This window comes from Perognathus longimembris, chromosome 2 (assembly GCF_023159225.1).
Source record: "Perognathus longimembris pacificus isolate PPM17 chromosome 2, ASM2315922v1, whole genome shotgun sequence".
Taxonomy (NCBI): Eukaryota; Metazoa; Chordata; class Mammalia; order Rodentia; family Heteromyidae; genus Perognathus; species Perognathus longimembris.
Genome location: NC_063162.1, coordinates 106,069,762 through 106,096,313, shown reverse-complemented (window position 1 = coordinate 106,096,313; position 26,552 = coordinate 106,069,762). Strand labels below are relative to the sequence as shown.

The 26,552-nt window shown below is 36.5% G+C and overlaps 1 protein-coding gene across 13 annotated transcripts in view; it reads left to right on the top strand.

Moving 5' to 3' along the window:
• Positions 1-26,552, top strand: part of Magi2 (membrane associated guanylate kinase, WW and PDZ domain containing 2) — a 1,248,503-nt gene that overhangs the window by 1,083,038 nt on the left and 138,913 nt on the right. For 8 of the 13 annotated variants that reach the window (XM_048339895.1, XM_048339899.1, XM_048339900.1 and 5 more), the window contains 3 exons: positions 2,005-2,194; positions 12,304-12,345; positions 18,141-18,232. In XM_048339895.1, coding sequence (XP_048195852.1) covers positions 2,005-2,194; positions 12,304-12,345; positions 18,141-18,232 — 324 coding nt within the window. The remainder of the gene's footprint in view (positions 1-2,004; positions 2,195-12,303; positions 12,346-18,140; positions 18,233-26,552) is intronic. The other 5 variants (XM_048339896.1, XM_048339893.1, XM_048339903.1 and 2 more) reach the window with 3 other exon arrangements.

Here is a 26,552-nt window from a genome sequence, read left to right as displayed (position 1 = left end):
AGTTGACTGCATAGCCTTCACAGTTAAAGCCACCAGGTAATCTGAAATATAGAAAGCCTACTTGCTCATGAGCACAATGATTTCCTGTTTTGTGTTTTGTTTTGTTTTGTTTTGTTTTTCAAGAAACCCAGACAAAAAAGTTGATGAATGCTGCAGTGAGAAGTTGTGAATGCTTTAGTAAGCATGAACTGAACTCGAGTAATTTCTCAATCTCTGTGCTACAGAAATTGCAGAATTTGTCAATCTGCCATAGAAACTTTCCCAAACCGTGCCCAAAGCACTATTTGTTCTGTAGTTTTATGATTGTTTTTTAGAAATACCAATATCTCACCAAAAGCATGTTCTCTCCAGTGACTGAACATGAACGGTACATATAGCTGCAAAATGTATGTGGGCATCAGAAACCTTCAGTGGCAGATGAAAGCAATAGGACAAATAGGGTACTATAGCATCTCCAGTCATATTTCATATTTCTAGTTTGTTCAGTTTTAAGTATTTAATATCTGAAGGTTGGAAATAAAAGGAAAAAGAACATAGCCAGAATACATCAATATGGTGCCTCAAGTCAGTTGAAGTGAACAATACAAAGAGAGAGTGCATTTTATCCACAAATGTGGGCCTTCCATACCATAAAATCAATCTAAATGGATGACCAAAAATTCAAAAAACAGTATGGCTTCCTTTATGAATTTTGTTGTTCAGTTAATTGTGAAGTGCACACTAAAGGATTTTCATTAAATAGGACCAAAAGGCTCCCTCAGTAGAAAATTAGCTAGAATGCTAACCATATTCCCTAGTTATTTGCCTCCCCCGTTCCCACTGTGTTAGGTAACTGCTGTTGGAGTTAATGATTGATTCTGACCAGGACCCATTACTAGACCTCAGACAAACTTCTCTCTGTACTTCTAGAGATTGTAATTGATGAAATAGAGCTGAAATAGACAAGAGCTTATCCATCCTTGTTAGATATAGAAACTATTCAAGTGAAATCTTGATCAGTGAAGCAGGGAAAGAAAATTATGATCCATGCTGGACACTGGTATATCACTCCTTTAATCCTAGCTTCTCAGGAGGCTGAGATCTGAGGATCACAGTTCAAAGCCAGCCATGGTAGAAAAGTCCAAGAGACTCTTATCTCTAGTTAACCACCAGAAAACCAGAAGTAGAGCTGTGGCTCAAACTGGTAGAGCACTAGCCTGTAGCACAAGAACTCAAGGACAGCACCCAGGCCCTGAGTTCAAACCCCAGGATCAGCACTCCCCACCCACCCCAACCTCTTGCCAAATAAAAATGAAAAGAAAAAAGAATAGTATCACTCCTTGATTGTCTATCTTATGACGTTATGGTAAGGACCAAAGAAGACTGCATTTCAAGGGTCAACTGAGAAGTATTTAAATGTGACACAAACAGTGGCATTTTAGGGAGGACATCACCAGTCGAGCAATAAATGAGACCTCATAGGAAATAGAACAGTCCCTGGATCCCTGATGGTTTTATAAGTATTTATAAGCTATATGGGAAATGATGGAATTTTCAAGTGTCGGAGGTGTTGGGATATGTGTAGGTGTCAAATGAGTATGTGCAGACTACTTTGTCTTCTATTTTAGTAAAGTGGTACCATAAATTGGAACCATCTTAGAAAAGGAGCAAATAATAGCCTACATTTCTGAGCATTTACACACAAATTATCTTGAGAGACATGCTATCTTTATAGGAGAAAAATTCAGAGAAATTAGGTGATTTGCTGAAGATTACCAAACTAATCGGTGAAACTTGGATGAGTTTATATTGAAACATCAAGAGCTGCTTTTACTTGTAACAGTCTAGGATGTTTAGTGTAAAGGAATAAAATCATTTCTTTCTAGTCTTGTGGACCAAAGTTTTCAATGTTTTTTAGGGGTATCCAACTTGAATATGACAATAATTAAGCAGTAGTAGAAATAATTAGTAGTAGCAGAAATAATTAAGTGGTAGTCATTTCTTCTGTCCCCCTTCACTTTTCAGATAATGGACCGATGGGAGAATCAAGGCAGTCCTCAAACAAGCTTATCTGCTCCGGCCATACCACAGAACCTGCCCTTCCCACCTGCCCTTCACAGGAGTTCCTTTCCTGACTCAACAGAGGCCTTTGACCCACGGAAGCCTGACCCATATGAGCTCTACGAGAAATCTAGAGCCATTTATGAAAGTAGGCGTAAGTGAAAGCCACATAAAACAAGGGTGTATCAACAGTAGCTGAAGCCCTGACAGAGTGATTTGGCATAGTTTTACAGTCTGGGGTCCAAAGGAATCTCAGAAACCAAGTCTGCTGATTTAAATACCTTATGCAAAGCCTGGATTCCCCCTCCCTTTTTGTAACTGTATTTTAATTAACAAGTAGTAATTTTATTTATTTATGGGCCTCAATATGAGGTTTCCATACATGTACATATTAAGAAATGATCAAATTGGGCTGACTAGCATACTAAAGAAAGAGGGTGTTTTTATCCTTCATGAGAATGTCTAAAATTTTCTAACTATTTATGAAATGTACATTGTTATTAACTATAGTCATTTTTCTGTTTAACACAATTTAGTGTCTTCTTAGCTAACCGTAACTTTATGGCCATTGACTTTTATTTTTTTTTATTTTTTTTCAAATTTTTATTACCAAACTTATGTACAGAGAGGTTACAGTTGTTACAGTTTCATACGTTAGGCATTGGATACATTTCTTGTACTGTTTGTTACCTTGTCCCATTGACTTTTAAAAGCCTGTTGATTTTTTAAGTAAGTTTATTGTATCTTTTGATTTAAAATTTATTTCCCACTTTATTTTTCCTCTAAACACTTGAAGACAATTAGCCATTCCTTGGGGAGAGTATGGAATTGCTAGTCATAATTTACCAAATAAGATTATATGGCAGCCATCAATGAAGTTAGGGTCATGGGTAAAATATCAACCAAGTCTTTTCAACTTGTAGTAATGAAATTAATTGGTTCTAAAAGCAGGATAGAGCCAAGGTCAACATTTCTCCTAGAATCTTCTGCTTGTCCTTTAATGAAACTGGGGGCATTGAACTTGGTCTCAAAGTATTCTTCCATTTGAAGTTCTTCTACAGTTATGTCACTCACTGCATGTTATAAATAGTGGAAAACAAAGATTTTTGATATTGTATGTACATTCGCAGTGCCTTTCTTTCCATTTCTCTGGTCATTTCTTTTGCTGCGAGAAGACAAAAGTCTCGATGCTATGTATAACAACCTGAGTACATGATCAAGAAACCTAGCCTGGTAAAAAGGGTTTATTCTCTGCTGCTCCCACTTACAATCTGCTGATTTACTTTGCTTCCATGTTCTGCCAATGTCTTAGCTCCAACTTTACCATCTGAAGCATAAATAGGAAGTTTTAAATTGTGTGTGATCTCAAAGGATCTCAAATCTGTTTACTCTTTTGATGAGTTCAGGGTTGCAAATTAAGCACCCAGCTGGTAAAGGGAAAAGCAGACATAATACCTTTTCCCTGTTCTCTACAAGACTTTGTAGAAGTCATTTTGTTTGATAAAATAGGTAAGACAACAGACCACTGAGAAATCGTTTTCATCAAAATAAACCTACACATGCCCACACTTTGAAATAATCAGCTGCATCTGAGCTACTGTGTTTCATCCTGTCTGGCTGGAAAGTGGTGCTATCCTTAGAGGACTGAATCCTTAGAATGCTTGCTGCAGTAGAGTGAGAGCAAAGTCAGCATTTTTACCTTTATAGCATAGGGTAGAGATTCAGGGTATTCGTGCTCATTAAGCTAAATGAAAAGAAAAAAGAAAGCAAAGAAAAGATATCAGCACATTTTCTATTTCGATAAGCAAATACTTACTGAGACTCACTTTCTCCCTGCACTGTGAGGAGATAGCAGAGATGAGCAATATGTTCTGCTAGCACAAATGTAACAAGAAAAGAAACATGAGGGTGAACAAACAGAGGGCAAGACATAGCAGAAGTCCTAACTAAGGATTAAGGAAGTCCTAAAAATTAAAATATCATCCTCACATCCTGATCTCTCTTGATGTTTTGGTTAGAATTAGCATGGAGAGATACTTACTTTTGCTGTTTTTGTTTGTTTGTTTTTGTCCCTTTTTTACTCATCCTCTTCTTTCATTTGGCAATTTCTTGCCCAAAGTAAAGCTTTAGTAGGCTGGCCAAAGACCAGGTGGTGTTTATTCCCTGTTTTTTCTCTGTAGTTGTCTGAGACTGCTATGCCCTCAGTTTCTGAACAGTTATTGTACATGACCTTCATGCAACCCTGAAAGAATTCTAATTTCTTTATCCCAAACCTGCTGTGCCATTTCTGTTCATTACTTTACCCTATGCACCTTGAACAAACCAAACAAATGAGCCACCATAACCTCCCGTGTCCTCCTTCTCCCATCCTCCTCTAGGAGTTCTCTATCCTACCCCCTCTGCAGCCGCAAGAACAGCACACTTCTAGACTCCCACCCTGGGTGCCCTCGCCCGTACCACTGTGGTCACTGCTCTCATGGCACCCCATGTTCTGGTTTCCATCAGCTCTCTCTAATGTTTCTGAGGTCACAGTAATATTTTCAGGTCATAACATTCAAGAAGCCAAAAAGCAGGCAAACTCATTTCCTTTCCCATTCTTCCCTTCTATCATGTTATTTCCTTGCACTAAATGGAGTGTGAATGAAACACAGAAACTGCATCAAGGTAAGAAAAGTTCTACCCCTGAAGACCAAGGAAGCCAAATGAGCATGGTGCTGTGCTCTGTGGTCCCTGAGAAACTCATCATGTTCCTCTGCTTGTGGGCAATGAGCATCTTGGAACAAGCAAGCAGCTCTTTGCCCTCTGTACATTTCCTGCTTCCAAGTATGAAAAGTTTCATTCCATCACTTAACTTTTTAAAATACTTAAAAAGAAAAAAGTTTTTCCAAAACTCAGTCTATTTTTGATCTTCAGACTTTTTCATTCAATATCCATAAAGCATATGTGTTCAAGCAAAAGACCCTTATTTCAAATTTTGGTTGTTGACTTATCTATTTTTTTTCAAATTTTTATTATCAAACTGATGTACAGAGAGGTTACAGTTTCATACGTTAGGCGTTGGATACATTTCTTGTACTGTTTGTTACGTTGTCCCTCATACCCCCTTCCCTCCCCCCCTACTTATCTATTCTTGAATTGTGTTCATAACATTTAGGTTTGGTTCTATTTATTTTCATATCTTCAAACTTCTTCCTGGGTGGGGAAAGAAAATCATTGGTGCCAGGGGAAGTATGGGAAAGGATCTCAATCAAAGTCATAAGTACTTTGACATTTTCCCCAGTTGGTAGTGAACTTACAGTGCCCGTTCTTACAACCATGTCTAAAGCTGAAAATATTTTTGCATTCACATTCAAAACTAGGCTGCAGTTGCCAAATAAAAAGATGTCCCTCCACCCACAGTTCTGGGCTGTACAGAGCTACAGAATGCTAGTTCTATCAAGGAATATTTGAATTCAAGTCACCATCTCCTGCTTCCCCACCCCAGCAAATGATGGAAATTTATCAAATGATGTAAATGCTGCTGTGCCTCATTTGACTCATAATTACATTATGCTGACATTTTAATGAGGAAGCACAGGACATCTTAATAAAGATGTATTCCTGGAAAAGGAAATGTGATTTTTAAACAAGTTTACACAGCCATAGGCTATTGGAGCTACATGAAACAGAACATGACAGGTACATGCTTATGAAAGGAAAACCGGAAACACCTCCTATCTTCATGAAAACTTCAATAAAGAAGGCAAAAATGAGAAAGAGACAAAGAAGGAAGAGCCTGCCCCCATGCCCCAGCAGGCAGACAATGCCTTTGATTTTGGAGCATTAGGCACCTTGCCCAGAGGGGCCACCTCCGGGCTCCTCATCAATCAACAAGAATATGTGAAATGCTTATTATGTATGTAGAACTCTGAGGCACTCCACAAGAGAAAATTCCTGAGAAATCATCTCCATAGCCAATAAATAAATAAATAAAAGATTACAATGAAATTGGGGACACAAATGCATAGAGAACAATTCCTGAAAGAGACTGCTTTGCACAACACAGAAAATAGCAGGCATTTTAGAGGTGTCAAATAGTATAGTGAAAGAATTCAAAAATTCCATTTCTATGTGCAAAATAATAAATCAAGAAAATATGCTTCAGATATTTTGTGTAATCAAAGATATTACAGGAAAACTCTATAAGACGAAAACTTCCCCCCACTAATTTTATTGTTTATAAGCATATGTACATTAAGGTATAGCTATACCCAGAAAAAAATTTCTGAAGATCTTGGTCAACGGAGCATCTAGATTTTGTTTTAATTAAACATGAGCCTGTGTCATTGCAGGCTGAGTATTCCTTATCTGAAGTGCTTAGGATAAAAGTATTATGGATTTTGGACTTTGTAAATATTTTTAATACTTGCATGTATATAATGAGATTCCTTAATGATGAAACCCAAAGCTAAACACAAGTGTTTCACATGCATCTTATTCACACAGTCTGAAGATTATTTTATACAGTATTTGTTTCATGCCTACTCTAAATATATCAATCTACCACATGAGGTCTGGTATAGAATTTTCCACTGCTGAAGCCAGATCAGCATTTTAAAAATTTTGAAGCATGGAGGATTTTTTTGATTATTGGTACTCCTCCTCTCACCATCAGTTCTCAGGAAAGAACAACTATGTCCCTGCCTTCCTCCCTGCCGAATACTTAGAAAAGCATCATGTTTCTCTTTGTGGGGAAGCTCTCAGTTTATAATTGACTTCTTGCTTTTCTGTTTCCTGCAAGTTTAAAAACTGAAAGGGAAATACACATCTTTACACAGTGACATAAGCCATTCTATTTTAGATGTCTTTTTCCCTGTTCTTTCCTTGTGTACCTCATAATTAAACACTGTTTCTAAAGGCCCTTTCTGTTTTTTCCCTTTTCAACTCCTGTTTTTTTTCCCTCTACATGTAGCTGTGTTCTTGCTTCAAGCATGTATGTCTGTCTGATTTGATAGGGAAATGTTTGTAATGATTTTGTTACCTGTCACACTGTTTAGGACAACGACTCTTGAGGATTCTGGGACACTCCTAATCTGCATTGTCCTCATATAATTATTAATAGCTCCCCGGTTACTTTCAAGATCATCCTCACTTGAATGATAAGTTATGTGATTTCCCTTCATTATAAAATGTATTCAAGAAATAACCATTATTACAGTCCAAGAACAGCACATATCTCAATTTCCATACCGTGAATAAAAAAATCCATGTTTACACAAGAAAGTAATTTTAAGTTAATTGACTTGGCTAATCAAGTTTTTACCTCTTCATCTTTTGTCTCTAATTGGAGCCAAAGTCTTATGTAATAAATTGTTTCAGTAGCCAAGTTCCCAGTGAACTACCCTGTACCTAAAATTTTACATATACTAAGTAGAACAAAAAAAGAGGTTGTAAAGCTTCACACAGTTAAGTATGACCAGGGTTTTCACTCCTACCACTGAGAGTAAGCCAGACTCAACACAGCAATAATCACAGAACTGAAAGGGAGTTAATCGTACCTGCTACTTGCCCCTAAGAAAGATTGGTTCTGTCTAGGTAACTGCCAATATATGCCTATCACATCTCTCCTTTTTATGATCAGAAAAGGCAATATAAAGTACTTCCCAAAGAAAATGAGTATAGCTCTCTTTGCAATCTTACAAAATAAAGTTTTTCCCACTCTAATGAAAGCTATTGCCTTAGGAGAGAGAGTCTTGTTGCTTCATTTTTCATTAAGCCAGATATATTCTAAAGATTTCTCCTATTGTCCTCAGCTTATAGGGACCTTTCTTGGACATGCTCCACTTCTAGGTTAGAAGCTAGAGTAAAAGAGATACATGTAAACCAGCATAGACAAAGAAGAAAGGTCCTTGCTCCCTGAAACTCTTCCCTTGTGGTTCTGTCCCTTAGTTTGAACCCAAGATGAATTATAACTGAAGTTGCCCAAACTTTTTTCTTTTTACACTGAACTTTGGTTATTATAAATAAACAATTTATGAGTTACAGCATGCCCACACTCTTTTGCAGTAAGGCATCAATCAAATGTAGGACCATAAAAGTGTCAAGAATCTGTATGGCATAATGTGTCTTGTGGTGTAACCTCTTTAGAATTTCTTCTGTAATTTCTAAAGAAAAAAATCACACCTCACACCATCAATTTTTCTTTCCAAAAATTAGAGTGCATTAATCATAATAAGCAGTGAGTATTGCAGCAAAGGAAGCAGTAAAAAATAACCACAGGCCAGTTAAAGAGAACAATAGAGAAGCTAGCTGTTTTTCAGTACCACCCCTGGAATGAAATTATAATTTGTAGGAGGTCAATAAATGATAGTTGCGTTTTTTTCACATGTATGGCTTTAGTCCTTCTCTTTTGTTGTCCTTTATTCATTATTGAATTCTTTCATTGTTCAGTATTGTAATGAACATATAATTCTAGGCTGATCACAAATAGGTAGTTGTATTTGTAAGCTATTGCTATTTTGGATGCTCTTTCCTTGCTGGTAGTGATCCAGGGTTATAGTTTACTGTATCTCCTGCCTTAACAACAGAGCCATTTGAAAAGATGGAGAAGAACAATAACACTATCCACTACAAGACACCCTTGAGGCACTGGAAATTGGTGGTGGGAGCTCTACCACTAAGAAGCAGCCCTCCCTGATGCTCAAAGCAAAAAGCTTTGAAGGCTGGGAAAGTCCTTCTACTGAACCTTCCCAGCTCCAGTCCTCTTTCCCATGTGAATAAATGTCTGCTGGGCATATTAGAAATGTCAAAAGGTTTAAGAAAGTTTTCAATAAATTCATGGATGTCACAGCTGCAGGCAGCTATCTAAGAGATCATAAAAGGACACTTTGCCTTCCCCAAGAAGATCCTGGCATCTGGACACAGGGCTTAGATTGAGCCCAGGCCTGATTGGAATGGATAGTACTGGTGTTCAGTAGCCTTAATTAAAGTACCTCTAACCTGTTCTCTAGAGCGCAATCTCATTACAGTGAAATAGTAAAATAAGGTAATATGTAAATGTTAAGATACTTCTACTGGTGACTCTGGTGTTAGAATCATATAAAGATATTAAAAAAACATCATTTTAATGTCCTCAACTGCACAATGAAGGTTGACCTTCTGTACCTTTTCCTCATGAAACAATGTTATTGCTATTACCTGCTATGATGAATGTTTATGATTTGATCTATAAAAAAGAAAACCTCTTTCAGTCTGTTTCTAATACATCATATTCTACAGCACTTCTCATTTATACTATACTGACAAAGGAGAGCAAGAATTTCAGTTAAACTATGACATTTTTAAAACATAGATATTAATTAACTTGGAAATTTAATTATAAAGAATGGTATCTTTGGACAGCTTTCAAAAAACTATAACATTTATGCTTTTACCCACTTCCTTTTAAAACAGGGAATTATCATGATAGGATAGGAGCTAAGTAATATAAACAGTACAGATTAAAAATTGGTACATCATATACTTTTCCTGTGTATTTTAGAAATTAGATCTAATCCTATTTCTTATAAACTTATTTTATTCAGTCATTTACAAGTTAGTGCTTCTGGAATTAGGCAAATGATAGAAAGGGGGAAGGATGCAAAGCAGACTCTAAATACCACTCCTCCCTTAAAAGTTATTTATTGGGCTGGGAATATGGCCTAGTGGCTAAGAGTACTTGCCTCATATACATGAAGCCCTGGGTTCAATTCCCCAGCACCACATATATAGAAAACAGACAGAAGTAGCACTGTGGCTTAAGTGGCAGAGTGCTAGCCTTGAGCAAAAAGAAGACGGGGACAGTGCTCAGGCCCACCAGGACTGGCCAAAAAAAAAAAAGTTATTTAGTATGTCACAGCATTTTGTTGGTTAGTACAAGTTGACAGTGTAACCCAAAGTGACTTCATGAATAAATATGAGAGATCAGGGATTTGGTAAGTTGAATTTAATGGCTAGACGGCAAGTAGGTCCTAGGGAGATTATGATAATATAAACTATCAGGTTTTATAGCTAATCGAAATGTTAAGTATGTACCAATCCTACATGCCTGATACAGGTTTACCTTTTTGATGAAAGGATATTTCTCATTAAAAATGCTGGATAGTAACAGTCAACAAGAAATTTCTTTTTAAAATAAAAATAACAATAACTCCTGTAGACAACTCACTTGCCTGTACTATGAAAACACAATTTTGCTGGCCAGAATGTAACGCTATCCTTACTCAGTGAGAGTAGTTCTTTATTTAAAACCAACAAAGCTCCACACTAAAGCAATCAAAATGTAGTCTTATTTTATTTTTTTACATTTAGTAATAAAATATTCATCTAATGGTATTCCACTGAACACAAATATGAAATTGTGTTCTTTGTTTTTTTTATTTATTGTACTTTGAGAGGATCTCACTATGAGCCCAGGCTATCCTGAAACTCAATTCTCCTTCCTTTGTCTCCTCTGAGCCGGGATTTCATGTGTGTATCATCCATCAAACCCATCTATGTCATCTTAATAGACTCAAAATGCACAAGTGTATTGTACTTCTCATTCTTGGTGTTTGAACACCCTTTTAAGATTCCTCCTCTGAAAATTTTCTTAATAAAAGACAATCACTTATATTATTGGTGATTCTATATCATAAATACATGTTTATTTATATGACCATAATAATTATTATGCTCTAACATGTGTGGGAAGAATGGTTCATACAAGGAAGATTTTGCAGTTCTTTTATCTGTAGTATGAATTTATGCTTCAGAAAGATTTGCTAACTTTTACTTAATTTTCAACAATATGATCAAGTCTACCAAGTACATCATAGGAGCAAAATTATCCTACTTCTCTCTCAGATAGAAACATCTAGCTTAAGGTAGATGCTTATCTTTACAATATTTCTTTACAAGGGATTATCATACATTTGTCCTCTATCCATCCCATATTAAGCCCAATTGTGTGGTTTAGGAATGTTTCTAATTGACAGAATTGTTAAGTAGGAAGATTATTTGAAGTTGTTAGGAAAGAAATTGTAGCATTGTAACAAAAATATGTAAGGGTGTGGTATATCTCTACAACAACCTTAAAACCATGTAAATGGGAAAGATTCCACATAGTGCATTGTAATTATAAGCAAGTTGAAAAGATTTTTGTATATAAATATTTTTTTCTAAAAGCAGACTTGCAGAGCTTTCTGTGAGAGAGTACAGAACAAGTTATGCAGCTCTGTAAACATCCTGGGCCTTCTCTTCCTCTGGCTATTAGCACAATGAAAGGCTTAAGACTCCCCAGCACTCTATCAATTCCTCTGTGATATTAAGATAGTGGGTGTGAAGAAGACAGAGGAAAAAATCAAAGGATAACATAGTAATGTCATGTTCTACGTTCTCAGTAATTCCAGATAAAGACATGTTGGATATCTTTATATCTCACATATGGCTATGTGGAGAAAAGTGGAAGCATGTCAATTAGACTCTTGCTGACTCCTGATAGATTTTCATTCTCGAGAGCAACAGGCCTCCAAGTACTTCCAGAACTAAGTAACTAAGTGTTCCAAGGACCTAGAATTCTAAATGTAGGGTTTTTCTACATCTTAAAGGGATTTCATACTCAAGTTCATACATTTTTGTGATTACATGTAGCATAGATTACATCATAATTCTCATGAAGGATATCTATCATTAAAATGAGCTAATTTAATTCAACTTCTTATTTATAACTTCAAATATCCAGATTATTAGGGATATCAAAATACTTGAACTGACTGGTACATGTAAGTCAGCATTAACCACTCACTATATTGTATTTTACAATACAATAAAATCACTTTTTTCAGTGTTTTATGACACAATATTATAACATGGATTTAAAAAGTTCATCTTTAGTACATATAACTTTTTAAGTCCTGGGTTGACTTTACTTTTAAATAGCATGAGAATATCCTTTTAATGAGAATCAAAGCCTTAAGAATATTTGAAAATGATGATGTTTCTTTCTATCCTGATCTAAAAGAATTCAGGTGTTTGGTTTTTTTTTTAACTTGAATGCATGGAAGACAGATGAACTGATATACATACTATCACACATAAAGCTAAATCTATCCACTAACTTCCATGGATTTGGGAGAGGAAAAAAAATCATTTAATGTGAGAAGAAGATTTGGGTGGGAGAGTTATGGTAGCAACAATAAGAAAGTAAAGATGAATTAATCTTTTAAATTCCATAAATGAATTTCAAATCCCCATTTTCCCATTCAGAACAAGTGCCACCCAGGACCAGTTTTCGAATGGATTCCTCTGGCAAGTATTCTTCAATACTCATAGTGCTGTGAACAAATGTCTTCCACATTGCATTACCAATCATTTCTCTCAGTAGTACTAGTTTTCATTCTGTGATCACTGTGCTAATTTTATCCAATTACGTAAACATATATTCAATATATACAATAAGTCTCGTGGTGGTGGGTCTAAGTGAAAAGTCATATCCATGACTATTCACTGTAAAATAAAACTTGATCTAGAATCAGCTGCCAAAGAAAAGCATCATACTGGCTAGATCGCCAGTGTCCAATACAGTAGCCATTTATTTGCTCCTGAAACGTGAAATTGGATTTAGAAGACTTGAGCAAATAATTTACTTAAATTTTTTTTATTTATCCATTTTGAAAAGATTTGACAGTTTTGAATTAGGCTAAGATGTATAACATTATTATAGAAATGAAGGAAGAAAAAAAAAGAAGCTGGATTCTTTTTTCCTCCTAAATTAATCATGGAAGTTCTTTGATCAGCTGATTAGAGCACTGGACTGAAAGCCTGAACACTCAGACAGATGCAGAAAAGAGTGTTTCTTAATAATAACACTGTTTCGGGTCTGTGGGCTCATAGCACATCTACAGCATTATCAAGATGACAGCTCATTATCCATCTCAGCATGTTCTAGCATCCCTTGGAGAATATATGTGCTTGAGATCATTTCATTTCTCAAGTTTTCATATCATGTTTTTGTGATATCTAAATAATTATGGAAGAAATTGCTTAGTGTTTTGTCTTCAAATGTCTAAAATATTTGTTTATTTGGGTCTGAAATTTTAAACCACGGTTCTTCTTATATGCTGACTTAAAAACTGACTGTAAAATCCTTGCAAATTTAAAAAATATATAATTCCCAGAGAGAAAATGGGATCTAGTAATTAGGTTTGCAAAATGAAGTCAAGATTTTATTTGAAATTCTAACAGTTTTCCACTGTTTCTAACAGCAAGCAAATTTCTTAAAACTCTCAGTTTTTACATGTACTTTATTTAGAAGGGGCACTCAATAGCTTCTTTACCTTGACTGAATATATATATATATATATACAGGGATACTATATATATATATATATATACTATATATACTATATATATATATATATAGTATCCCTGTTATATTAATGATTATTTCTTAAAAGACATATTATAATAAAAATTGATTATATTATTCGGTTTTGTAATCCAGACTTTTCAAGAAATAAATCTAGCCAAATATTTGCTAAATGTCCACACAACTTATCAAAATAGTCTAGCAATTTATGACTATATCCAATAAACAGATGTCCTATACTATTTTTCGGGTGTCTAAAATGCTCTTTATCAGATTACTAGTCATGATTTTTTTATTCAGGTATCTTTCATAATTATAAGGTATAATTAATTTTGTTTCTATAGAATCTTAGGTACCAAGGCAAATTGGATTGTGGGAAATCCTAAATAATGTATTCATGGAACTAAGTAATAACTTAATAGTATAATAATGCAGTAGCTTCTTGGATCTTGTAAACTGATGAGTATTCTAAGCAAGAAAATTTTATTTTGCAACTCCTACAGGCCATCCATAATGTCATCACCAGGGAGAATATTAATAAGAAACAAGGGAATCTTTGGCCAAGAACTTTGAAAGGTCAATTCTTTACAAAGCTCAGAGCCTAGGCATAGGGGTCATAGAAATTCCCTCCAGTGAAGGCCTGTTCCCTAAAAGACAACTCTGTGTGCATTAGTAATAACACCAATTCCTGATTCCTTTCTGTACAGTATTTCCTAGATCTGTTTATGATGAAGGCCAAAAAATAGTAATGCATTTTCTAGTAGGAAAAATTGAATAAGTTCATTCTTTGTGCCAAACTGTAATAATAAGCCATGGTACTTACATTTTAATTAAAACATGAAAGGGATTTCAAGTACCAAAATTTAATTGATATATTTTCAACAGCAGCCCATGTGCCAAATCAACCCATAAAAATGCTGTTCTTTGCATATTTGAAGACTGAATCCATTCATAAAATGAGTCAGTCTGTTCAATCATCCTGTCTTTTCTCTAAACTGTGCACAAAACCATGATTTTTTTTATAAATGAAATCAGGATACAAAGAGTGTGTGCAGTCCCATGGATGCTTAAGGCAACATAAGAATTAGCTTTTAGAATTTTGCTTTTCTGTAATCTAAGGGAGTTTGGCCTAATGCCTGGATGTGATTGCCATTTGCTAGATTTTCTTAAATATTAGTTTTTTGCAATATTGGTGTGAATCTAGGATAAAGGGGGACTTGTGAATTCTACCCTAATAGCCTACCTCAGAGCTCATGTCAAATTCTATGTAGAAAGAGTATCATGAGATAAATGATTTATTTCGTAATGACTTGAGTCACACTATCCTGTGACTCAGCTTCTAAGAAAGAAGCAACATTGACAATGATTTGCCATTGACCCTAGTGTTCAAGGACTCTTCTGTCTCTTCTTAGTCCATTTCTTCCCAGCCACTTCCCCCTCTTACCTAGATCAAGCACCATCTGACAGTGCCCCCCTGACAGTCCTAAAAAAGAAAAAGGAGCCGAGTGAAAGGAAGAAAATGAAAATAAGCACAGAATGAAAACAATAAAGTATAAAAGATAAAAAGTACAGAGCAGGGGATGATTGAGTGACTTTCAAAAAGCCTGGGTCCTAAAGGGTATCTATCAGACCCCTTCGTGTAACAAAATTCTGGTATAGTTTGTTTATAAATGAAATAGAGGGCTAGTGATCATTAACTTCTATGACTAAGCATTGAAGAATTGCCCTTAGATTTCTTTGCAATAACAAGGGAAGAGATGAAGCATGTTACAGTCACCAAGTCTGTCAGCAGGCCAGAAGAGCAGCTAAGGTGAAGTATTAGAAACATTCACTCTTTGCAAAAAGCTAGCAAAGCAAGAAAGAAAAAGAACAATATCTTCCAGCATTGTGCATATAATTTTAGTTAGTTTCTAAAGCCAGACTCAAAGAGGAAAGGAAAACAAAAATAAACCAAAGAAAAATTATCTTTCTAAAGCTCTTATTTGGAAAAAAAAAAAAAAGTCATGGCCTCAAGGCTATCACTTAAACTTTTTTTCCAGTTGTTTCTTAAAAGTTCCCATAGGCTGAAGCCTCTGAGTCTGTGTTCAAAATGAGCAATGAAATAAAAGATAAGTCAGATCTGGTGGCATAATTCCTTTATGGATCTTTCTAACATCTGTGACTCTCTCTTTGCTTCTGTACATGAAGTTACCTGTCTCTAGAATGGAAAGGTAAAAAATGACAGGGTTGTCATACGCTACCATATATTTGAAACCAGGGTGAACCAGAGACTGTAATTGTTATGGGGGGAGCACATGAAAGTAGTCACGTGAAGAAATTAGCCCAAATCTAAGTTTTTCTCTGAAAAAAATACTGATTTATTCATTTGAAAAGAAAATTCTTTTTTTATTTCTCCAGGAATCAATACGTTCTTTGACATAAGCCAAACCCCTTATCAACCTTGACACAGCTCAAAATTCCAGTGCCAGGATCATTGGAATTTCAGCATGGGCTAAGGGGGAAAGTTTCACTCAACAAAGTCAGAATTCTTTTTAGAGTTCTTCATTCTGTACAAATTTGTACTCAAGTCATCCGAGGAACAGTTTCCCATTTACTAGACACAGTGATGCTTCAGTAAGAAGATAGGATAATTGTGATGGTCAAACATATGCTTGCTTCATTGTCTTAGACATCAAGACCATGTCACCTCCTATTTGAGTTTTCCTGTATATATGATCTAGAGTCTCCAAGCTGAATGTGACCTAAAAAGATTACCATGAGCAATTAAAACCAACATGTGGAAGTTTGAACTGTGATGGGACACTATCTATCATCTCCATCCCTCTTTGCCATTCCTCCCCTGGGAGCAGTACAAGTATATGCTGTGAGTCTACAAGGCTGCTCCATCGCCTCCAGACACCAAGCTGAGCAGACTCTCCATGTGACTCATATGCTCAATGATAGACACCGAAATCAACTGAGTACAAAATGTTGTAGGGCAACATTTTCATCTTCCTTTACTACCCAACACGAATTGGCTATTTAACAGAAACCAAATTCTTCTAAGTTCTCCCATCTTTAACATAGGAATGGTTATACAGTTTTTAAATGATAATAAAAGAATGGTATAATCTAATTAATAGATCTTTTATTGAGTTTTGTATTGCTCATTGAATCAAAAAGACCTTGATTATATGTGCATATTTGGTCATAGAAGGGAGTCAGGTTTTTTTGTACTATATATATGTATTTATGTATGTATGTATGTATGTGTATTTATGTGCATATACACATATACATGAATATTACTTAGGGGCTTAATTCATCTTTCTATGAAAAGAGAACACTAATCAAATATTTGGCATATCCCCATGTATTGGAATGACAGATTTGTCCTTCATGCATCACTGAGAATATGGGACCTAAGGCAAGCCCAGAATCACTGTATTTTGTATACTATATATCACAATAGCAGCCCTGCTAACTGCAGAGCCTGGAAAAAACACTCCTGGCCATGATTCAACCTATCACTTTCTGTCTAATATGACTATTAGTATATATTCATGTGCCTTAGTATTTTTGAGATTCCTTTTTATGTTCCATGAGGATTCTCCTCTGAAATCACATGCTAATTTCCAAAACTATCTTTTTAAGCAAAGAGAACTTTATGTAATGCCTGCTTGTATCCATTCTAATACTGTCTTTAAGCTACTAAGACCCAGAAGTCACTAAGCATCTCTTCAACAAAAGATAATTTAATAAATATTTCTCCAGGTTGCTGAACATCCACTGACATTCTAACAGTGGGTATGAAAGTGAAAATATTCAGTCATGATGAACCTATTTTCTCTAGAAGAAGGCCCAGGAAAGGTAGGGTGGAAGAGCACAGAAAATAATCTCCTCAGAAAAATCAAAAAAATTCTTCATGTTTTAGTTTATTCTAGGGCTAAAGAAAATGCAACTCACAAATGTAGGTACATTTCTGTTTGTTTGGCTGACTCTAGAAAAGCTTCTGCTCTCTCCTTTATTTTTGAGTGCACTAATGAAGTCAGTCATCCACAGTAGCTTCCACATTCCAACAACGTTTGGACCATGAGTTCATCTTAGCCCCAGATGAATGTCTACCTGAAAGTTATGAAATAATGAAGGAGTTTGTCAGAAAATAAATGCTTCACTTAAATCCCAATAGTAAAAGTTTGAAATCTATATTTTCTAATTTTTACTATCTCAACAGAGACAGCATCTATTAGGCATAAGTTTATATTCTGCATACACAACTCACTAATTCATCCATCTCTACACTGTGTCCATCAAGCCATAAACAGATATTATTTGATTATTAGGTATTACTTTAGTAGACAGTTCAGAGTTTGGGCATCTGTTCTCTCTCACTTCTGGAGTAATCAAAAGTAAATATGTTCAGAGTCACAGACAAGCTTTTTGAGGCATTTTGAAATCTCTCAGGGAAATTAAAAAATGAAGATGTGTTCATTCAGAATATTCTGTGTTTTCCCTACCTGGGTGGATACCCTAGGAATGCCCTTGGCTGGTCACTATTATTGTGACAACCACCTCATTTTGGAAGCACCATTTCTTTCTTTGCTACCATGTTGTCATAACCTCTCTATTCTTCACTGACTCTAACAGAATTCTCATTAATCACTTCCACAAAATTAATTTATCATCAGTGTGTTCTGTTCCTCAGGGCTGGGAAAGATGCAGAATTCATTACTCAGTGGGATCTTCTTTATGCCAGGTCCAGATTATAAGGAATTGGATGTTCACCTTCGGAGGATGGAGTCTGGATTTGGCTTCCGAATCCTCGGGGGAGATGAGCCTGGACAGCCTGTGAGTTGACTTCACTTTATTTCCAAACATGGGCTCATTTAAACGTGTCTTTAGAGTGTCAAATGAAAAATGTCGAGGTTTGGTTTTTTTCTTGTTATTCTCGTTTAAAAGATCTCATCATATACAACTGTCTCCAATATCTCACCATAAATCACATTAGGAGAGGAGCATGGCTTCTTTGTTAAGGTGGATTGGATTCTTCTTATTTCAATGTTGGCATTGAAAACTTGGTCTCACTGAGAGGGTAGATATGCAGCACAATAGAAGACACATGTCAAAAGTTGACTTGGGCCAGCACAATTTTGTATATTTGTTAGCCAAAAAATGAAAAAAAGAAGAAGAAGAAGTAGAAGTAAAATCAAGTTCAGTGCTTAAAAAAATTCAAACTAATTGAATTAAGGGACTACAATGAGAATGTTCAGGAAGTCAACTTCAACTAGCTCTGGATAAATATTTCTATGAATACATACATATGTGTATATATATTCAGAGTGAAAGCATAAAATAACAATAGTTTTTGCTACACAAGGAATACAACAAAACTGTATTTAAGAGACTGTATTAAAATAACATCTATAAAACACTTATTGTAAAAGATATATCATAGCTAATAAAGTACACTGTGAAACTAAAGTTCATGAAAGTCTGGAATAAATAAAGAGCCTGGAGCTGTGCATTCTAGTATCTCTGCCCCTCCCCATTCCAGCAAGAGACTTATACTCTATGCCTCAGTTTCCTCAACTGCAAGACAATAGTCCTTTCTTCTGGAGTGACTTTAAGGAACAGATAAGGTGTTAAATCCCTCAATGTTATGTCTAGATCATATGAAGTACTGAATAATAAATGCTTGTTAACATCAACTTTGTCTATCCTGTTACTAGATTGTTTCCCCAAAATAAAAATAAATCTGATGAGCAGAAATCTCCAGGATAAAATAAGAGCTGGTTTAACAAAGGAAAGGAACTCATAATAATTAAAACTATTCCAAGATGAAATAGATAACCTTGGTAGATAGAGAGTGAGCTCCTTCACACAGCAGGTATTCAAGCAGAGTCAATGAGAACCCAACAGAAACCCAGGAGAGGCTTCCTGGGTCACTCAAGAAGAGTCAGACTGGATGACTAATGAAGGCTCTCGCCAAACAGGAAAGCAGTACAGAACACAGATGGATTTATTATATCCCAGGAATAATCTGACAGCAATCAGCCAGCATGCAACTATTTTCCTCTTCATAACCTTGTCATCTATTCTCTCAAAGATTCTCCATCCCCTAGTCAGCCCTCCAGTTTCATTCTCTCCTGAACCAAGTCTGAAAACTAAAAACCTAGAAAACTGAAAGTATGATTCATTTATTAAATACATGTAAACTTTAATAGTGTCTTATATCCCAAACCTCCTGGCTCCAAAGGCTATCTGACTTGGCTTCCTTCAGGATGACTCTTTAATGCATTCCTATATCTACATGTCTTTGTTGCACAGGATTTTTAAGTTCTTCTAATCACCAACTTTATCTCTCCCTGTGTTGCATTTAGTAGATCATAACTTTTAAAATGTGCCATTGTTCAGAGTTAGCTTAACTTGAGGTCTTCCTGTTCTTCAGATCCCAACATTTGCCCAAGACTCCTGAGAGCAACTAAAATTAGTTTACTATACTGTGAACTCTCAGGAAAGGAGCCAGCTTTATACTCACACTACACACCAGCTGTGATGTGGGTGTCCTCGGCTCACTGTGACCTGGTTACCAACTTGTTGAGTCCAGTGACACAGAATATCCATGTACACAAGCTACATGAAGACAATTTGTTATTTGCAAGTAGGCAGCAAAGGACAATAGAAGCCTAGGACTCATTGTGACTTGGTCCCCTAAGGCTCAGAAAAGTCTCCCAATGCAGATAGTATCTCAGCTTTCATGCATCATGACTGAGAAGCCCCCAAAATTGGCCAATTGTGAAATTTATAGACCAGAGTATTACTGGGCTAAAGAACTGAAGGACATTCTGTTTATATTGGTGACAGGAACAGGGCCAGGCTATTTCCCTGCTTATCTGAAAATGCTATGGTCTCCAAATACTCTACAGTGTTCCTAACAATTGCAAACAAGGAAAGGGAGAGCTGGGTCAGCCCAAGGCCACTGGAGAGCTGTCTGGTAACCACAGCTTTCTTTAGGCTTGGTAATTTTTCCAAACTACTCAGAACTGAGAGAAGCATTATGATTATAATTTTGTTATAGTGAAAGAAGTAAAAATCAGCTAAAAGAAGATCTATCCAGGACAATTTCTGAGGAAAATTCAAATGTGAAGCTTTCATTATCCTCAGATTACCCTAGAGCAATGACCCATTCTATATTGCCCACCAGGAAGGCTCATTCAAATGTGGGCATCTAGGGTTTTTATTAGGGCTTTATTGCATGGGCATGAGTGTTTGAATCATTGCCCATATGAATGCCTACTCCTCCCCTGTTTTGGCCTTAGGCCAGATTAATATCACATGGCTCAAAGGTCCAATGCTATAATTACTTGACTGTAATTACTTGACTGATATTTCTGATAAGGGTAGCTCTCACACTAAGACAGTGTGTGGCCCCATACTGACCATCTCCTTAACATAAACCATGGCAGGTACAGATACCCACAAACAGGTACAGGTGTAGCCTGAAGAGCTCAGACAACAAAGGAGATAACCTAGTAGGAACCAGGGACAATGATCAGACTTCTGTTTGAACCAAGGTCAGGTTACTAATAACAATGTCATAAAAGATACCAAGTAATGAAATATAATTGAGCGTAATGAAATATAATTAAAACATGCTCAAAATTTAAAACTGCTGTAAAATAATTTTATTGCATTTTGTGCACTACTGAACAAGAACTAAAACAATTGCAGGACATATAAGGGTAAACTCAAATAGAATCCATTGCACTTATACTAGCATAGTACTTCAGGTTTACTAAACTAAGGAGTTTTTAACTACAGAGGAGTTCCCTCTTCTAGAATATTCTAACGTGCTTTCTTTATCCCCTCATAACAATTTGTGAGTCAAGAACTGTGATTTAATAGTGCTTATTTCTTCCAGGCTTAATACAGAACCTGACACAATAAATACATGTAAAATGGAAGAGAATACTTGTTTCCAATACAAAACTGTCAACTAAGCTTCTCAGAACAAATGATCTGGAGTTTGCATTTTCTAAAGCCAACAGGTTCTATAGAATTAAAGAAGCCAGAGATGGAGTCTCAGCAGCCTTGCAATATGCTTTGATGAACTCCCCAGTGTGTGTGCATGTGTGTGTGTCTGTGTGTCTGTGTGTGTGTATGTCTGGGTCTGTTTGCTGATCCTGTTGCTTGAACTCAAGGCCTAGCCATTTTTCCTCAGCTGCTTTACTCAAGGCTAGCTCTCCAGTTGAGCCACAGCTCCACTTACAGCTTTTCTGTTGTTGTTTTGTTGTTGTTGTTGTTTGTTTGTTTGTTTTAGTAGTTTATTGAATGGAGATGCATGGCTCACAGTCTTTCTTACCTGGGCTGGCTTCATACCACAATCCTCAGATCTCACCCTCCTAAGTAGATGGGATTACAGACCTGAGCCACCGGTGGCTGGTTCCCATCTTGTTTTGAAATATGGGCTTAACACCATTGAGGTTGCCTTTCTCCATTATGACAAGTGGCTGGAGATAAGTAGTGATTCTTTTAGACTGATCCTGACCCCACCTCCCTCAAATCCACCTGCCAGGGGGGGCGGTATTTATTTACACTACTATATTTCACACTCCTACTTCCAAAATATTAGAAGGAAAGCAACTGAGAAGATGAAGAGTTGAGGACAAATGAACATCCAACCATGATCTTTATAGGCCCTAGGCACTAAAAAAAAATTACCATTTTAATTCTAAAAGACCTGTAATTCCCTTTGCCTGTGTATAGATACAAATGCAATCAAAATTAATACCATCGAGAGACACAGGGTAAAAAAAAGACAAACAACTACAAAAGCAATACTTGCAAAACTGGTGTAAATGAACTGAATAACTCATGGGAGGGAGGGGAAAGGGGGAGGGGGAGGGGGAATGAGGAAGGAGGTAACAAACAGTACAAGAAATGTATCCAATGCCTAACGTATGAAAGTGTAACCTCTCTGTACCTCAGTTTGACAATAAAAATTTAATTTAAAAAATTTGCCACAAAAGAAATAGAAAACAAAGCAAGCAACAAAGGTACACTTTTTCCTCTAATACTTACTTTCATATCCATTTTGAAGCATGATATTCTTACTCTGATGGCCCCTAAATTTGTGACTGTTAGCTTAGAAGATAAATCAACCCTCCACTTAGTTAATGTCACCTTTGACTGTACTCTTCATCAGACCTGACTCTGGTGGGAGGGTACAGCCTGATTGAGCCTTGGGGAGTTACAGTCTTGGCTAGCTCAATAGGAAATGGGCTCAAGAGAGTGAAGTCTTCCTAGATACTGCCTAGCATGGAAGCAAAAGAATTAACATCAAAATAAAATCTATATTGCTCAATGTGAAGTTCAGGTGTGTACATACTGCCTTGGGATATCTTCCTGACAGTTTTATATAGTGCTTCAGTATTGTCTTTGCATTCCTAAATCCTTTCTCCCCTTCAGTGGGTAGTCATCAAGTATTTATTATAAGTCTCCTCAGATTACATGGATTGCTGGTTATCTTTATTGTGTTTGTTTAGATTTATTCCCGTTTACTTCTTCATTTGAATGATTTAAGATACACTCAGGCTGCAAGTTACAGTTTTAATGCTAAAACCATAAAATGCAAGCCTTAACTCTCCCTGACACAAGGAAAGTCAGAAAATAAGACTTGAAAAGCAGAATGCTGACTCTCAGGATGGCCATGTCAGGAAAGCATGTCTACTGTAAAGATTTTCTATTAGCTTTGCCTTCCTGTTTTTCTACATTCTAAGCCCAGATACAACATGCAAAACAAAGGCACTAGCCTCTTTTCATTGCTGAGGATGCTGCAAAAGTTTTGGAGTGTAAACTCACTTGGTTTCAAGACCCCAGGATGTCTCATATATTACAACAAACAGGTTTCTGCCTCCATATATGAAAAGGTATTGACGTCCCAGGGTGCACATTAAACATGACAACTCAGCTTTTGGCAAACAATGAACAGCAGGGCTCCAACTCAAGCAAAACATAGGGGCATTTTTCTTGCAAAAGGAAATACTTTTCACAGTTAAATAACAATAGAAATAGAAAGAAATGAAAAAGTGCCAGAAAGGAACAAAAACGAGATTTTCAGCCGTGAGCTGAAAAGAGATAGAAAAGCATCAAGATGGAAAGATCTAGAGAATACCACTTTAAAGAACGCCTAATGGTGAATAACCACTCAAAAAAAAAAAAAAAAAAACCATAATGAGAGACCTTATCATAGAAGTCTGGTGGAAACCTTGGAGGTATTTCACAAGGAAAAGGCCTGGGGTTGCACTCAGGCAAATGAGGTTGTCCTAACTCTAGGTAGATAGTACAGGAATCATGTAAAAGAAAGAAAAGGTCTAGAAAGATGGTTGGGTTTTGCTGGGTATCTTGTTTGTTTTGGTTTTCTTTTTAACATCCTCCTCCTGCTGATTTATTGAAGCATCAGCCCCTTGACTGTGATTGCTGTTATTTCATATCAAATACTTTGTTTTGTTCTGTGACTCAAAACCTGAGATAAAGTGGAGTTGTGGGATTGTTTTGTCTCTTTGGTTTCCTACAGGAGGCATTGAAAAAGACAGGATCATAGGATAGTCATTTATGCGGACACTGGATCTTTTGCCACCAGCTCTTCCAGAACAACTGGGATGGGATAAAAAGCAACTTGGAGAGTGTAGAGAAGAAAAAAACTGTAGAGTGAGGACTGGGGCTGCCAATTCCAGGGAGACTAAAGAAAGCTACCTAGAAAGCTAGCTAGAGAAAGCTAGAGAATGAGGCAACAAGAGTTCTACTGGCTAGGCTGACTCCTCACCAGTGTAGCCAAGGGTATGCAAAGGTCAGCAAGACCAGAAGGAAAATGTGACCTTGTAGAAAGGGATGCAAGCACGTTCAACAGACCTGGACAGTAGCTGGTCTGATGGGTCAGGGAACTTAGGTCAGTACTTATAAAGACATTGATGTGATCGGTAGGATCACATCCTGTGACCATAAGACCCCAGGGAAACATACTCAAAGCCTGCTCTTTGGTGTATGATTGATCCACAGACAATTTAGCATCAACTAACTTCTAGGAGCTTATTAGAATTTTTCTCAAGCCCCACCTCCAACTCTGCAGAATCAAACTCCCAGGGTAGACCCAGAACTGTTATAACAAGCCTCCCCATGCAAATCTTATATATATCCCAAAGTTTGAGAACTGCTGACTTGAAAGGCTAGCTATCCTGAAGCACATTCTCAACAGCTTTGAAAAGTATGGGAACTTACACCATGGGAAACCAACATGAATTACTGTGCTAAAGGGAATCATAGATTATCCAGTCCCTGCAGTGAGGTGGTAAATGGGAAATAATAGAATGTGCTGAGTATACAAATCATATTTGACATATAGAAAAAAATGTTGGTTATTTTTTTTTCTGAAGAAAGACACACAGAGCTATCTCTGTGTCGCCAGTAAAATATATAGCACCAAAGGTACCAATTGCCGAAGGCTAGGAGGGAACGGCTATGTGAGAGCTGTAAGCACTGCCAATGTGAGTGGTCAGCTTCTGCCCAGCAAAGGGAGATTCCTGATGCATGGGGGAAAATACCATGAAGCTAACAGACAAGCACCTCTAATGCCACATCATACACAGCTCAAGTCCAAAGCTACCACAACCTTTATAAAAGTGAAGTACAGAATAAATTACCTAATATATGAAATATATGAAAGAATACTTATACTAAATTATATTGTCATATCAAACTTTATTTAGATACACATTAAAGTGTTAGTTGAATATGCTGGATAGCAATAAATATATCTAGTATATTCCTCGCAGAGGACAATAGCTCAATAGCTATGTACACGTGATCATATTAGATGAAGCTAAGCAAAATGAACACTAAGATATGGAAACAAGAAGTTTTTCATTGTTGTTGTTATTTTTAATGTACTTTTTGAAAATATTTCTTTTTTCTTTCATTGTTCTTTCCCATGTCTTATCCCCTGTTGTCACTGTGTTTGATTTTGGTAATACATTAATTTATCTGAATTATGGAAGGGAAGGGAAATATCTAAATGGTAAAAGAAAGGATAAAGGGCGAGCCAATGCAATAGTGACACTCACAAGAAATATGTTGGAATTAACTGTACAACTCAGGGAGGGGGAGAAATGAGAGGGAGGGGAAGTGGGAGAAAAACAAGGGAGGAGGTAACAAGTATGAGAAGAAATGTGCTCACTACCCTACGTACATAATTGTAACCTATCTGTACATCACTTTGCTAATATAATTAAATGTAAAAAATATTTGATAGGAAAAAGTAAAAAAAAGTTTGAAGATGAAAAAGCTTCAAGTTGCCAGGCATGGGTGGCTCACATCTATAATCCTAGCTACTCAGAAGACTGAGATGTGAAGATCACAGTTTAAAGCCAGCTCTGGAGGGAAAATCCATGAGACTCATTTCCAATTAACCACTAATGACAAGAACAACAAAAAGCTGAAAGTGGAGTTATGGCTCAAGTAGCAGAGTGCTAACTTTGAGCACAAAACCTCAGGGACAGTACCCAACCCTGAGTTCAAGCCCCAGGGCTAATGTGCACACACGTGCGCACGCGCACACATACACACAGTTTCAAATAGTTGTTTTAATGTGTCCAGTGAACTTGAGACTTGATTCACATGTCAGTTTCTTGCAGATGCCAATGAGACCCAACTCTAACACCACCTTGCTCTGTTTTTTTCCCAAACATTCTTCTAGGATACTGTGTAGTTTCTGTTACTGTATGATTGAACAAGTATACTTTCTATAGCAAACATAATATACTTTTTACATTTGTCATTCTATGGCCACTAGAATCGAGTTCCTATAGGGTAGGAATTTTTGTTGTTATTCACTAACAGATTTCTAGAACTTAAAAGTATCCCTGGGGTCAATATTTGTTGAGGAAGTGATGCTAAGGGAAGTAGCTCTTATCCACAGCAAGATGGAAGGAAAGCAGATGTTTTATCAGCACCTTCCTTTAATGAGGGCCATTAAACTGGCATGGATGTAACTTCAAGAATTTCAGTATATCTTTGCTGTTTCCTCATTGAAAAAAAGGAACCTGAGTTTTCCAATGTGAAACTTTATCTTTACTATTTTTGTATAGGGCTCAATTGCAGCTCTGACTCTCTC